This window comes from Canis lupus, chromosome 19 (genome assembly GCF_003254725.2).
Source record: "Canis lupus dingo isolate Sandy chromosome 19, ASM325472v2, whole genome shotgun sequence".
Taxonomy (NCBI): Eukaryota; Metazoa; Chordata; class Mammalia; order Carnivora; family Canidae; genus Canis; species Canis lupus.
Genome location: NC_064261.1, coordinates 12,312,970 through 12,327,122, shown reverse-complemented (window position 1 = coordinate 12,327,122; position 14,153 = coordinate 12,312,970). Strand labels below are relative to the sequence as shown.

The 14,153-nt window shown below is 35.5% G+C and overlaps 1 protein-coding gene across 7 annotated transcripts in view; it reads right to left on the bottom strand.

The window, feature by feature from the left end:
* SCLT1 (sodium channel and clathrin linker 1) overlaps positions 1–14,153 on the bottom strand; it is a 178,018-nt gene that overhangs the window by 130,927 nt on the left and 32,938 nt on the right. For all 7 annotated transcript variants that reach the window (XR_004807007.2, XM_049097251.1, XM_025420622.3 and 4 more), the window contains one exon: positions 7,700–7,835. Coding sequence is in view for 6 of the 7 variants with exons in the window: in XM_049097251.1 (XP_048953208.1) it covers positions 7,700–7,835 (136 nt within the window). In the remaining variant the exon portion in view is untranslated. The remainder of the gene's footprint in view (positions 1–7,699; positions 7,836–14,153) is intronic.

Genomic DNA, 14,153 nt, shown 5'->3' with positions numbered 1-14,153 from the left:
GATAGTAAATATTGCTAGCATCTGGGTATAACCATCTTTATAAATTTTGGATGTAGTTTTTAAATGTGATTTTGGAAGAGGATTTTGTATTTCTGTTCTTTTAACACAATTGGGAGTCATATAGTGTGCTGCTTATATTATACTATTTTCACTTGGCATTTTATAATTAGAGTTTTCTCAAGTCATTAACTCATCTTTTAATATAGCAAGTCTCAAAGTGTGATATGGGGATCCTTGAAGTCAAAATTATGATCATAATAATATGAAGACATTATCTTATCCACTCTCATCTTCTCATGAGTGTACATTGAAGTTTTCCAAAGTTTATATGATGTGATATCATCTCTCTGATGGGTATTACAATGTGTTCTTATGTGGCCTCATTTTTTTAAAAAAAACTCTCAGTTTTAATCTGTAATATGTTCAACATTGATAGATATATAACCCACAAAAAAGAGTTCTTCAAGGTCCACAGTAATTTTTAAGCATCCTCAAGAGAGGTCCCAAAACCAAAAGGGTTAAGAAATGCTGACCTGGTAGGTAAAGAGCATTATTCTCTTTTAACTATCTGAAAAGAGAAGTGGAACAGGTTTTGGCCTATGTATGAGTTCTAGCAATCTTGGGGTGGAGGCTTTTGGGTTTTCTATGTAGAGTATCATGTCATCGGCGAAGAGGGAGGGTTTGACTTCTTCTTTGCCAATTTGAATGCCTTTTATTTCTTTTTGTTGTCTGATTGCTGAGGCTAGGACTTCCAGTACTATGTTGAATAGCAGTGGTGAGAGTGGACATCCCTGTCTTGTTCCTGATCTTAGGAGAAAGGCTCCCAGTGCTTCCCCATTGAGAATGATATTTGCTGTGGGCTTTTCATAGATGGCTTTTAAGATGTCGAGGAAAGTTCCCTCTATCCCTACACTCTGAAGAGTTTTGATCAGGAATGGATGCTGTATTTTGTCAAATGCTTTCTCTGCATCTAATGAGAGGATCATATGGTTCTTGGTTTTTCTCTTGCTGATATGATGAATCACATTGATTGTTTTATGACTGTTGAACCAGCCTTGTGTCCCGGGGATAAATCCTACTTGGTCATGGTGAATAATTTTCTTAATGTACTGTTGGATCCAATTGGCTAGTATCTTGTTGAGAATTTCTGCATCCATGTTCATCAGGGATATTGGTCTGTAATTCTCCTTTTTGGTGGGGTCTTTGTCTGGTTTTGGAATTAAGGTGATGCTGGCCTCAAAGAACGAATTTGGAAGTACTCCATCTCTTTCTATCTCTCCAAACAGCTTTAGGAGAATAGGTATGGTTTCTTATTTAAACGTTTGATAGAATTCCCCTGGGAAGCCATCTGGCCCTGGACTTTTGTGTCTTGGGAGGTTTTTGATGACTGCTTCAATTTCCTCCCTGGTTATTGGCTTGTTCAGGTTTTCTATTTCTTCCTGTTCCAGTTTTGGTAGTTTGTGGCTTTCCAGGAATGCATCCATTTCTTCCAGATTGCCTATTTATTGGCGTTTGGCTGTTCATAATGTTTTTAAAATCGTCTGTTATTTCCTTGGTGTTGGTAGTGATCTCTCCTTTCTCATTCACGATTTTATTAATTTGAGTCTTCTCTCTCTCCTTTTTAATAAGGCTGGCTAATGGTTTATCTATTTTATTAATTCTTTCAAAGAACAAATTCCTGGTTTTGTTGATCTGTTCCACAGTTCTTCTGGTCTCGATTTCGTTGAGTTCTGCTCGAATCTTAATTAACTCTCTTCTTCTGCTGGGGGTAGGATCTATTTGCTGTTTTTTCTCCAGCTCCTTTATGTGTAAGGCTAGCTTCTGTATTTGAGTTCTTTCCACTTTTTGAATGGATGCTTGTATGCGATGTATTTCCCCCTTAGGACTGCTTTTGCTGCATCCCAAAGGCCTGAGGATATACAGGGGACGATCCCAATCTTTTGGCATCGGTTCAGAACCGATTTGTGACCCAGTATGTGGTCTATTCTGGAGAAAGTTCCATGTGCACTTGAGAAGAATGTGTATTCAGTTGAGTTTCGATGTAAAGTTCTGTAGATATCTGTGAAATCCATCTGGTCCAGTGTATCATTTACAGCTCTTGTTTCTTTGGAGATGTTGTGCTTAGGAGACCTATTGAGTATAGAAAGAGCTAGATTGAAGTCACCAAGTATAAGTGTATTATTATCTAAGTATTTCTTCACTTTGGTTATTAATTGATTTAAATATTTGACAGCTCCCACATTCGGGGCATATATATTGAAGATTGTTAAGTCCTCTTGTTGGATAGATCCTTTAAGTATGAGATAGTGTCCCTCTTCATCTCTCACTACAGTCTTTGGGGTAAATTTTAGTTTATCTGATATAAGGATGGCTACCCCTGCTTTCTTCTGAGGACCATTTGAATGGTAAATGGTTCTCCAACCTTTTATTTTCAGGTTGTAGGTGTCCTTCTGTCTAAAATGAGTCTCTTGTAGACAGCAAATAGATGGGTCCTGCTTTTTTATCCAGTCTGAAACCCTGCGCCTTTTGATGGGGTCATTAAGCCCGTTCACGTTCAGAGTTAATATTGAAAGGTATGAGTTTAGTGTCATCATGATATCTATTCAGTCCTTGTTTTTGTGGATTGTTCCACTGGACTTCTTCTTAAAGGGGAATTTTAAGAGTCCCTCCTTAAAATTTCTTGCAGAGCTGGTTTGGAGGTCACATATTCTTTCAGTTCCTGCCTGTCTTGGAAGTTCTTTATCTCTCCTTCCATTTTCAATGAGAGCCTTGCTGGATAACGTATTCTTGGTTGCATGTTCTTCTCATTTAGGACCCTGAATATATCCTGCCAGCCCTTTCTGGCCTGCCAGGTCTCTGTGGAGATGTCTGCTGTTACCCTAATACTCCTCCCCATAAAAATCAGGGATTTCTTGTCTCTTGCTGCTTTAAGGATCTTCTCTTTATCTTTGGAATTTGCAAGCTTCACTATTAGATGTCGAGGTGTTGAACAGTTTTTATTGATTTTAGGGGGGGATCTCTCTATTTCCTGGATCTGAGTGCCTGTTTCCCTTCCCAGATTAGGAAAGTTTTCAGCTAGAATTTGTTCAAATACATATTCTGGCCCTCTGTCCCTTTCGGCGCCCTCGGGAACCCCAATTAAACGTAGGTTTTTTCTTCCTCAGGCTGTCGTTTATTTCCCTTAATCTGTCTTCATGGTCTTTTAATTGTTTGTCTCTTTTCCCCTCAGTTTCCCTCTTTGCCATCAACTTGTCTTCTATGTCACTCACTCGTTCTTCCACCTCGTTAACCCTCGTCGTTAGGACTTCTAGTTTGGATTGCATCTCATTCAATTGATTTTTAATTTCTGCCTGATTGGATCTAAATTCTGCAGTCATGAAGTCTCTTGAGTCCTTTATGCTTTTTTCTAGAGCCACCAGTAGCTTTATGATAGTGCTTCTGAATTGGCTTTCTGACATTGAATTGTAATCCAGATTTTGTAACTCTGTGGGAGAGAGGACTGTTTCTGATTCTTTCTTTTGAGGTGAGGTTTTCCTTCTAGTCATTTTGCTCAGTGCAGAGTGGCCAAAAGCAAGTTGTATTGGGAAAAGGAGAAAAAGAGAGGAGAGAAAGAAGGAAAGAAAAGAGAAAGAGAAAAAAAAAAAGGAAGAAAAAAAGGAAAAAAGAGAAAAAAAAGAGAAAGAAAAAGAAAAAAAGGAAAAAAAGAGAAGAAAAAGAGAAAGAAAAAGAAAGGAAAAAAGGGGGGGGTGGGGGAAGCAAACAGAAATCAAAAAGCAAAAAAATAAAAATAAAAATAAAAATAAACCACGGGGGGAGTATCTTCTGATTCTGTATACTTTAAGTCCCTTGACTTCCCCTGGAACTGGTCAGTCTAGCTGGTCTTCTGGGGGAGGGGCCTGTTTTGCTGATTTTCAGGTGTTAGCACTTGGGGGAGCTGCTCTGCCCCTGCCTGGTGCAGGGCTCAGTGGGGGTTGTTTACCCCGTGAGGCCCCAGGAGTAACAACCGCAGTGGCAGGGCCGGCTCTGGAGCCCGGGAGTCAGCTCCCATAGTAACTACAGAGCTCTAAGCCTGCAGGGCCTGGAGGCTCAGGGGCGGGGCCGCTGATCTGCTCAGCTCGGGGCAGGAGTGTCCTTGCTGTTCTGGGCCCTCCCGGCCTCTGCCTGTCCCGGGGGGAGGCCGGATCCTGGGCTGTGTCCCAGGTGCCCTGTGTTTCGGGGCCTGCACTGTTGGATTCGCGTTCTGGCCGCGCAGCTGCCTCTCCGGGGAGCCTCCGCCCGAGCCCCTCCGAGCTGCTCCGGGTCCCGCCGTGCGCGCTCCAGCCCTTTAGGGAGCTCAGCGCACTCTCCCCAGGGCGCAGGTGTCTGTTAGTGTCCCAGGGAGCCTGAGGGCATCCCCGCCCTCCTGGGGTCCTGCTCCAACTCCCTGCGAGGCCTTTGCGCCGGGGAAGATTGGTGAAGCTCCAGCTTCTCTGGGACAGTGCTTTCCTGTCCGGGGGGGGGCACTCGCCCCAGCCTTAGCCTGGCTCCTCACGGGGCCCCTCCCCCTTGGATGCCTTTTGTTTCTTTATTTTTTTCCCCGTCTTTCTACCTTGATAGAAGTGCGAACTCTTCTCACTGTAGCACTCCAGCTGTTCTCTCTTTAAATCTCAGGCCGAATTCATAGATTTTCAGGATGATTTGAAGGTTATCTAGGTAATTTGGTGGGGACAGGTGATTTGGGGACCCTACTCTTCCGCCATCTTGCCCCTCCTTCTCCAAAATAGGTAAATTTATTAACTTACATCTGGGTTAGGCACTTACGTTAAGTGCTTTGTGGGAATTTCTGAATTACCATTAGAATTCTATAAGAATTATTATAATCTTCATATATAAATGACGGTAAGGTACGAAGACATTTCCCAAGATCACAGAGCTAGAAAACAGAATAAACAAATTCAAGAAGTTTGACCAGAGGTTTTTTTTAATAAAAGCCTGTGTTCCATGAAAGCAGGAACCAACACTTTCCATTATATCCTCAACAATCAGCACAGTGCCTGATACGTAATAGACACCTAATTAATACTTATGAAATAAAGATACCGCATAGTCAAACTCTTTATGCTTATTACTTTGATAAGCAGAATATAAAAAATTATTCTATTTTTTTTTACTATAAATTGTATTTAACTTAGTTTTTGTCTCTTCATTTTGGATTCAACTAGTCTTCATTCATAACACAAAGCTTTTTTTTTTTTCTTAAGTTTTTATTTAAATTCCAGTTACAGTTAACTGTGTATATATATACATACATATATATATATATATATATATACAGTGTAATATAAATTTCAAGTGTACAATTTAGTGATTGTACACTAACTCCAGTTGCTGGAGGGGAGGTGGGAGGGGAATGGAGTAATTGGGTGATGGGCATTAAGAACAGCAAGTGATGTGATGAGCCCTGGGTGTTATATGCAACTGATGAATTATTGAATTCTACATCTGAAACTAATAATGTACAATAAAAGTTGGCTAATTGAATTTAAATAAAAAACTCCACAAAGGTCTTTCAATTTAGTGATGGGGATTCCAAAACAATTTTATGTATTTTATCATACCTTAAAAACAAAATACATAAATATATATGAATAATAACCAGAACGTTTATTACTGTTCTGATATAATTGAGTTATAACATTTTATATTATTTATATTTCATCAAACTGCCTAAACTCTCATTCAGTTAAAGTTTTATATATATATATTTTTTGTAAATTTTTATTTATTTATGATAGAAAGAGAGAGAGAGAGAGAGAGAGAGAGGCAGAGGCACAGGCAGAGGGAGAAGCAGGCTCCATGCACCGGCTACCCGACGTGGGATTCGATCCCGGGTCTCCAGGATCGTGCCCTGGGCCAAAGGCAGGCGCTAAACCGCTGCGCCACCCAGGGATCCCAGTTACAGTTTTATATTTATATACAAAGTAAAATATAGATTTTGTGGGAAATTATGTTTAATATTTATATACAAAGTACAATATAGATTTTGTGGGAAATTGTGTTTATAACCAATCAGCTTTTTCCTTTTTGACTGCTCAGACTTAGACCTCATCAAATCTTCTATGAGGTGACTGATTCAAAATGCAGCAAAAAACAGGACCGTCTTCAGAGACATAATATAAGGTAGAGCAGGATGTAGAAGGAGAAAGGCAAAGAGAGGGTAAGACAGGAGGAGAAAAAGGTAAGGAATGAGAGAACAAGTTTGCTTTAAAAAGAAAAAAAGACTAATTTTGAAGTTTTAATAAAATTTAGCATTGGAAATTATAGCAACAAAAGTACTGCAGAGATGCCTTTTAGAGACAGGGTTTGCTTTTGTTTTGTTTTTTTAAACTACAAATCTTATCTAGTTTTCATTCCACTTCCTTTTTAAAGAATTTTTACGTTTTACTGAGCCATGATTGACAAATAATCATTGTATATATTTAAGAGGGTTCTTTTACATACAGAGTACCAAGAATTGCATTTTGTGCACTAGCTTTTGATAGCCTGTTAGAAAGCATTCATAAGCCAAAATTAATTTCCATTTATTTCTATATAAGTATTTATAAATCCTTTCTGATAATATTAGTCTGAACAGAGCTCAAACTAGAGCTTAAAAGTTTGAAAGAGCATGCTTTCTCGTTATTTTTTTCCTCTGTTACTTTTTCAAATTCCTTCCCTTTAACATGAAAAAATAAATTCAGTGTTAAATATGTATTCCTTTATTATGGTAAATAGCCTGTTTGATTAAATTATCACTTTTATAAGTATAAGAATTCCAAAACCAAATTTCTAGGGTATAAAAAAGTGATTTTTCATAGATAACTATAAAAAGAAAAATTGCAATAAAGAATTTGTAATCTCCATTTATAAATGAAGAAACTGAGGCATACAGCTAAAAAGTAGAACAGAGACTCAAATTCATACAAGATATGAGATGCCTAGGATATAAAATGTGAATTAAAATTCCCTATGTATAATCACGAATTTCAGTGTTGAAAACAGAAATATATACCATAGCTTCCCAAATATTTCAACTACTATGAGGGAGGAAAAAAGGAGAAAAGGTAATTCAGAGAAGAATAATTTTAGAAAAATATAATTCTATATCTTTGAAAATTGAAGAAAATACCATACCAGAACACAGAAAAATGTAAATTTAGGTATGTTATTTTCTTTAAAAATTTCCTTGCGTGTTAAAACTTATTTTTTAAAGATTTGAGAGAGAGAGAGAGAGAGAGAGAGCGCGCCCATGCACACACGAGTAAGCTAGTGGAGGGGCAGAGGGAGAGAGAATTTCAAGCCAACTCTCCATTGAGCACAGAGCCAGATGCAGGGCTCAATCTCAAGACCCTGACCTCATGGCCTGAGCCAAAATTGAGTCATATGCCCAACCCACTGAGCCACTAGGGCATTTCTGGCATTAAAATATTTCTATAAGACACAAAAAACATGTCAAAAGCTTTATGATTTAATTAAAATATATATTTAGTAGCTATATTTTTAACAACCAGGGAAGGTACATATTATAAGTTTTGTTACATGCTAACTATTCTTGTAAATTGTAGAAAATCACGAAGTATTAATTTTGCTATTCTGTTATCCACTCATGAATAATGAATAACAGGGATTTTAAAAGCTCTGTTTATTCAGAATTTAATTTAAAAAAATTTATGTCACTCACTTGATTGGCTAGTTGTAATTGTTCTTGCAGATTCCTGACTGTTTCATCATCTGTATATATATCACTTCCCATGTCTGTGCCAAAGGGAAAGGTCTCTAGTTGTTTTTCAATAGCATCTTTTAATTCGCTGTGCAACCTGTAGAAAAAACAGTTGACACAATAATAATATAAATTCATTTTACTAAGAGGTAATCACTATTTCAGGGTAAACTAAATAAACATTTGGGTCAAAAAGCATTCTTTAAAAAAATTCTTTACACAAAAATAATTTTTAAGTAGACCTCAAAAATTAGAATTGTTAACCACCATTAAATACTGTGCTCTGAAAATAAAAATATAACAATTTCAAATGCATTAAATTTGTCAGAGTAAATGCAAGAATAACTCAGTGTATCCTAAGGAGATTTTATTTTTTCAAGATAGTAAGATTTAGGTATTATATACTATTAATTGATGAAATAGGCCATTCAGAAAAAATTGTAAATATAATAGTGGTTTCATTTATTTATTTTTTTCATCTAGTTAACTAAAAGGAAATGGGATATAAAATGCTGCAGAATTATTTATTTTCTTCATTGTGTTTCACAGAACTCAGGTGACATCTTACTAGATCCAGTTAATAAACAGAGTAGGATAAAATTGTTGCTGGTTATGAAATCAGAATTAGAGGCTTTATTTTTCAGTATATTTTACATAAACTTGACCATAACTCTGAAAGCTGCAAGTTCAATTTTAATCTTAACATTATAGATATTTATGCTTTAAAACAGCTACCAAAAGAGTTATAGAAAGATACATCTAAAAAGACTGTTTTATTTAAAAATGATAGAAACCTAAAAGGGAAAAAGTTTTTATAATATCAGAAAAACTTGAACCTTTAATTCATAAATTATAAACAGAGGTTATTTATAAAACACATCTCAAGGTAGTTTCCCAAAGAAACTGCATCTATTTAAAATAAAGAGAATTACCTACTGATATTAAAAATCTCCTTTGAAACTAGAAAAATTCAATACTAATTTTTAGAATATATTTATTAAAAATAAGTTCATTAAACGTAATAAAACTCACAGGATTATTAACTTTAGAAACAACAAAAAAATAATCACTCCCTAAGGAAAGGACAAGAGCTTGCTAATTATTCTCTACTTAAAAAATTTAAAAGTACTTAAAATTATCAACAACACAAAGGTTCATTCTTTTGCATGTAGCTGCCCAGTTTCCCCCGTATCATTTGTTGAAGAGACCGTCTTTTTTCCCATTGCATATTCTTGCCTCTTTTGTCGAAGATTAACTGACTATATAATCATGGGTTTAAGTATTTCTGGTATTTTAAAAAATATTTTGTAAAATATGATAAGAATTTTTAAAAAGACATCCCAAGTCCCAGAGAAAAACCATTATTAATGGTGTGATTTATTTTCTAGTAGAATTTTTGCTCTCCATTAAAAACAGATATACCATACTGCTAATATTTTATAATCTGCCTTCTAAACTCTATTACTGAAACATATGCATTCTTTCAGATTATAAAACACTTTCCTATAAATATTTTAATGATGGCATCATATTCCATTATTTCCATTATACAGATATTCCTATTATAAATCAACTCAGGTATACTCTAGAGTAATTTTAAATGAAATGAAAAATATAGTAAAAATACTTATTTAGTATACTAAAAACATTAGAAACGTTGAGAATTAAAGTGTTTTATTTCTTTGTAAAAAAACTCATTCCTTAGAACCGGGGTTCTAAGGGCTGGGGTATTTATACACTTCTAAATAACAGTAAGACAGTTATCAGTATTTTTATAAAAATTTTTAAAGGTCACAGGAAAAAAGCATAATTTTCATCCACTGATTATTAAGATCACTTTCCAGAGTTTCAGCTTCCAAGGTCATTTTTCTAGTCCTGCACTATCATACATAACAAGGACTGCCCATGTATAGATTATTTTTGTTTTAGTACCTTAAGTACTTAGGGACAAAGTGTCCCATCCTGCAGTTTGCAATGCTTGCTGGCTCTTGCCCAACGTGCTCCAATTTCTCAGGTGTTTTATAATTTTGGTTTAGCTTACTGTCTTTTTCTAACCTCTTCTGCAAATTCTTAGAGATCACTGATTTTTAGAATTTCTTTTCTAATGCATATAGTTAAGAAGATAGATTTCCCTCTAAGAATGGTCTTAGCTGCAACCTACAACCTTTAATGATTTTCATTATCAACCAGTAAAAAGTATGTTCTAATTTTTCATTATTAATCCCTTGGCCTATAAGTAACATTTAGAAGTTGCTTAACTAAACTACAGTTGGGAATTTTCTAGTTACCTTTAAAAAAGCTGATTTCTAGTATAGTTTTCACTGTCATCAAAGAATATAATCAGAGTAATATTGATACTTTAAAAACCCAAGATATTTTTTGGAACTGGTCGATTGTGGAAGTGTTATATGTGTATTTAAAAAGAATACGTATTCTGGAGTATTGGGGATTAGTATTCAATATATGTTTCTTACAGATTGGTTAACTGCATCGTTCAAATATTACATACTCTTATTTTTTTGGTTGCTTCCAATTACTGAGAACAATCTGTTTATATCTCCTACTATCACAGTTTTTCCCTGGGACCTGGGGTGCCTTTTAAAAAATTGTCATTATATTTATGTATTGGTCATTTTTCTCTTATTAAACATTTTCTATCAGGAAAAATAAGTATTTTGAAAAATAATGTATTTAAAAACCACCTTTTGTTATTGATACTTTTAAGTACTTTTAAAAAATTTAACTGGTCTGTCTTCAATGCTATCACTGAAGTTTTCAATTCTAGAATAACAGAAAAACTGAAAAATTTCCATTCTGGACTTTGTTATTGAGTGCTTACAATTTTAAAATTGTCATATCTTTTGGGAAAATTGAATCTTTTTTCATTGCCCCTTTTTATTCCTAATAATCTGTTCTGCATTAAAGTCTACTGTGTCTGATATTATCTGCTTTCTTTTGGCTAGCACTTGCATGGTATATCTATTTTCCATCCTTTTATTTTGTATCCATTCTATATTACATTTTAGGAACCTCTCTAATAAGTGTATTCTACAATAGGTTTCTTTTTTTAATCTCCTCCAAGACATCACTTTTAATTGTAGCATGTAATACACTGAAATTTAATATAATTACTAATATATTTGGGTTTACATCTACTACCTTAGTATTTGTTTCTATATGCCCTATTATGATTTTCTCTCTTTTCATGCTTTCTTCTGATTTATTTTTTTAATGTGCTCATTTTAGGTGACTCTTTAAAAAATAAGATATTTTTGAGCAGTTTTAGATTCACAGCAAAAGCGAGCAGAAAGTAGAGAGATTCCCCAATATACTCCCTGGCACCATCAGCATGACCTCCGTCACCAAAATGATATATTTTGTTGCAAATGATAAACCTACATAGACTCAATCACTCAAAGTCTATAGTTTACGTTAGGGTTCACTCTTATAGTGTTATACATCCTACAATGACATGTATCATCATCATTACAGTGTCTTACAGAATAGTTTGCCCTGAAAATCCTATGTCCTCTGCCTTTTCATCCTATCCAATCCTATTCTCTCTCCCCACAGGCCCTGGCAACCACTGATCATTTTACTGTCCTCCACAGTTGTTTTGTTTTTGGTTTTTTAAGATTTCTTATTCAAGAGGGGGAGGCCTTGTGCACATGGTCAAGGGAGGGGCAGAGGGGGAGGAAGAGACAATCTTAAGCAGACTCTACACTGAGCCTGGAGACCAACACAGGACTTGATCTTACCACCCCAAGATCATGACCTGAGCTGAAACCAAGAGTCAGCTGCCCAATGAACTGCACCAACCAGGTGCCCCTTGTCTCCATAGTTTTGTCTTTTCCAGAATCTCATATAGTGGAATCATACAATCTGTAGCCTTTTCAGATTGGCTTCTTTCACTTACTAGTATCTATTTAGGGTTCCTCCATACCTTCTCCAGGTCTGATAGTTCATTTCTTTTTATTGCTGAATAATATTCCACAGTCTGGATGTACCACAGTGTATTTATCCAATCACCCATTGATGGACATCTTGGTTGTGTCCAAGTTTTGGAATTGTGAATAAAGCTGCTACAAACAACTTTTAATCTTTTCCAAACCATTGTTTTGTTTTGTTTTATGTATCATTAACAAATCTTGAAGATTAGACATCAATAATTTAATCATGTTCACCAAATATCTGAAGAGGTATTATATACAAGATAATAGGACTTCTGGTTCTAGTTGTACTTATTCAAATATATAATAATAAAGTCAAAATGCAAGAGTCTTGGAAAAATAAAAAAAAAAAAAGAAACTTCCATCATTTTGGATGGCTTGAGAGTAAGAAGAGAAATCATATAAAGCTTTGTGGAGGTAGTCAGTGTTATCATTACCAACTAGTAGCACTCATTTTTTCTGCTGTCAACACTGATTAGTTGCTCTCTGCTTTTTAGTGCAACTTCTAAAAAAGTTAGTCTTACTGGTTTAGCTAATTACAAAACTGATCTGCTAAAATAACTGATACACAGACCACAGTTACAAAGCTAGACAATCAGAAAGCAACTATACTAACTACTGGTTCCAAGATCACACCTTTTTATCTGAGATCCTGGAATTAGGATGTTACTGTCAGAGAGCTATTGCCTGCAGGAACCCTGCCTTAGCTTTGATAGAAGTGGCTACCCAGAATTATCAACTCTAGAGCCACACTATACTCGTTAGATTCTCAGTCATAAAAATAGATCCTCAGATACTGCTTCTCCTCCTACTTATCTCCTAATTTAGGTATCTTACAAGCACTTATTAGCAGAACCTAATTCACATCATGAGCTAGTTTTCAGTTTCCAGCTTCTGTAGTACAGGAAGGCATATTAAAAAGAGGTTGGAACAGTCAATCTATATCATAGCTGCATGAACCTGTTATTATGATTGCACAATTACATATGACCCAAAGTGGTAAAATTAGAGTATAAAAAAGTTGTTTTTTTCCATGAAACCTAAACTGAAAATGAAAGGCTCAATAAAGATGAGTCATTAAAGAATTGCTATTGAATTAAAGGTAACTACAAAAAGTCAGGAAAATTATAAAATCACAGAAGATCAAAAGGAGATCAAAAAGAACTCTAAGTTTTTACTTTTTAGAGAAACTGAAACTCAAAATTATAAAGAATTATATGGTTTATGCATAGAAGAGCACTATTTGATGGTAGTAGCTATAAAGCAGTTAAGTAAGAATAGACAAGGACCTTGTTCTCATGAAGGATACATTCTAGTAGGTAAGACAAATAAGCAAGCAAATAATTTCAAATAGAAATAAGTGCCATAAATAAAATTGTATTATAGAAAAAAGAAAGACAAGAGTGGAAATAGCTAGATAATGTAGTCAGGGAATGCTTTCCTGATAAAAGATCTGAACAAAGGGAAGGAGACAGTACCATGTGGTCTGGAGAAGAGCACTCTAGGCAGAAGAAATCAGTAAGGTCTTCAGGGGAAACTGGTTTGCCAGATTTAAGGAAGCTAAATAAGAAGGCTGGTGTGACTAGAGACTAGTAATCAGAACAAAAACAAAGTTATAAACAGAGACATAGAGAAATCAGGGTAGCTCTGGCTTTATACAAGATTTGAAATAGAAACTTAAAACTTTATAAAGCTTAGGATTTTGGTAGACTTTTGGGATAGTCTTCCCCACAGCACCTCAAGTAGCACAAGAACAGCAGTATCTAACATGGACAACATATCAATGAATGAGTGTGGCTGTGAGTCAAAAAACTTTTATTTACAAAAAGAGATAAGAGGCCAGATTTGGTCCACAGGCTGTAGTTTATGAATCTCTGCCAGATGCAAGTAAGTCTATCAGTATATTTTGGCTGTAAGTAATAAAATGACTAACAAAAAATAAGGATGGCCATTTTAAAAAAAAGATTTATTATTTCTTTGAGAGTGAGAGAGCACGTGCACACACTAGTGGGGGAAGGGACAGAGGAACAGAGGGACAAGCAAGCTCCCCACTGAGCAGGGAGCCCAACTTGAGACTCAATCCTAGGACACTGATATCATGACCTGAGTTGAAATCAAGAGTTAGACGCTTAACCAACTGAGCCACCCAGGTTCCCCAAGGATGGCTGGTCATTTTTGTCTTTTTTATCACTGTTTTCCTTGAATGGTGCCTGGCACTTACTAAGTACTTAAAATAGTCATTCATTTGTAAGTATTTATTATTACCTCATCTAATATTAAATCGGAAGAGTAAGTGGTTCCAGATTTGTTTCAGCAGTTTGATAATGTAATAAAGACCATAGGGTTTCTCATCTTTCCCTTCTTTCAATCTTGATATCTCCCCACATGGTTACAAAATGGCTATACCAACTTCACTTTTTTCTTTCTTTTCTTTTCTTTCTTTTTTTCTTTTCTTTCTTTCTTTT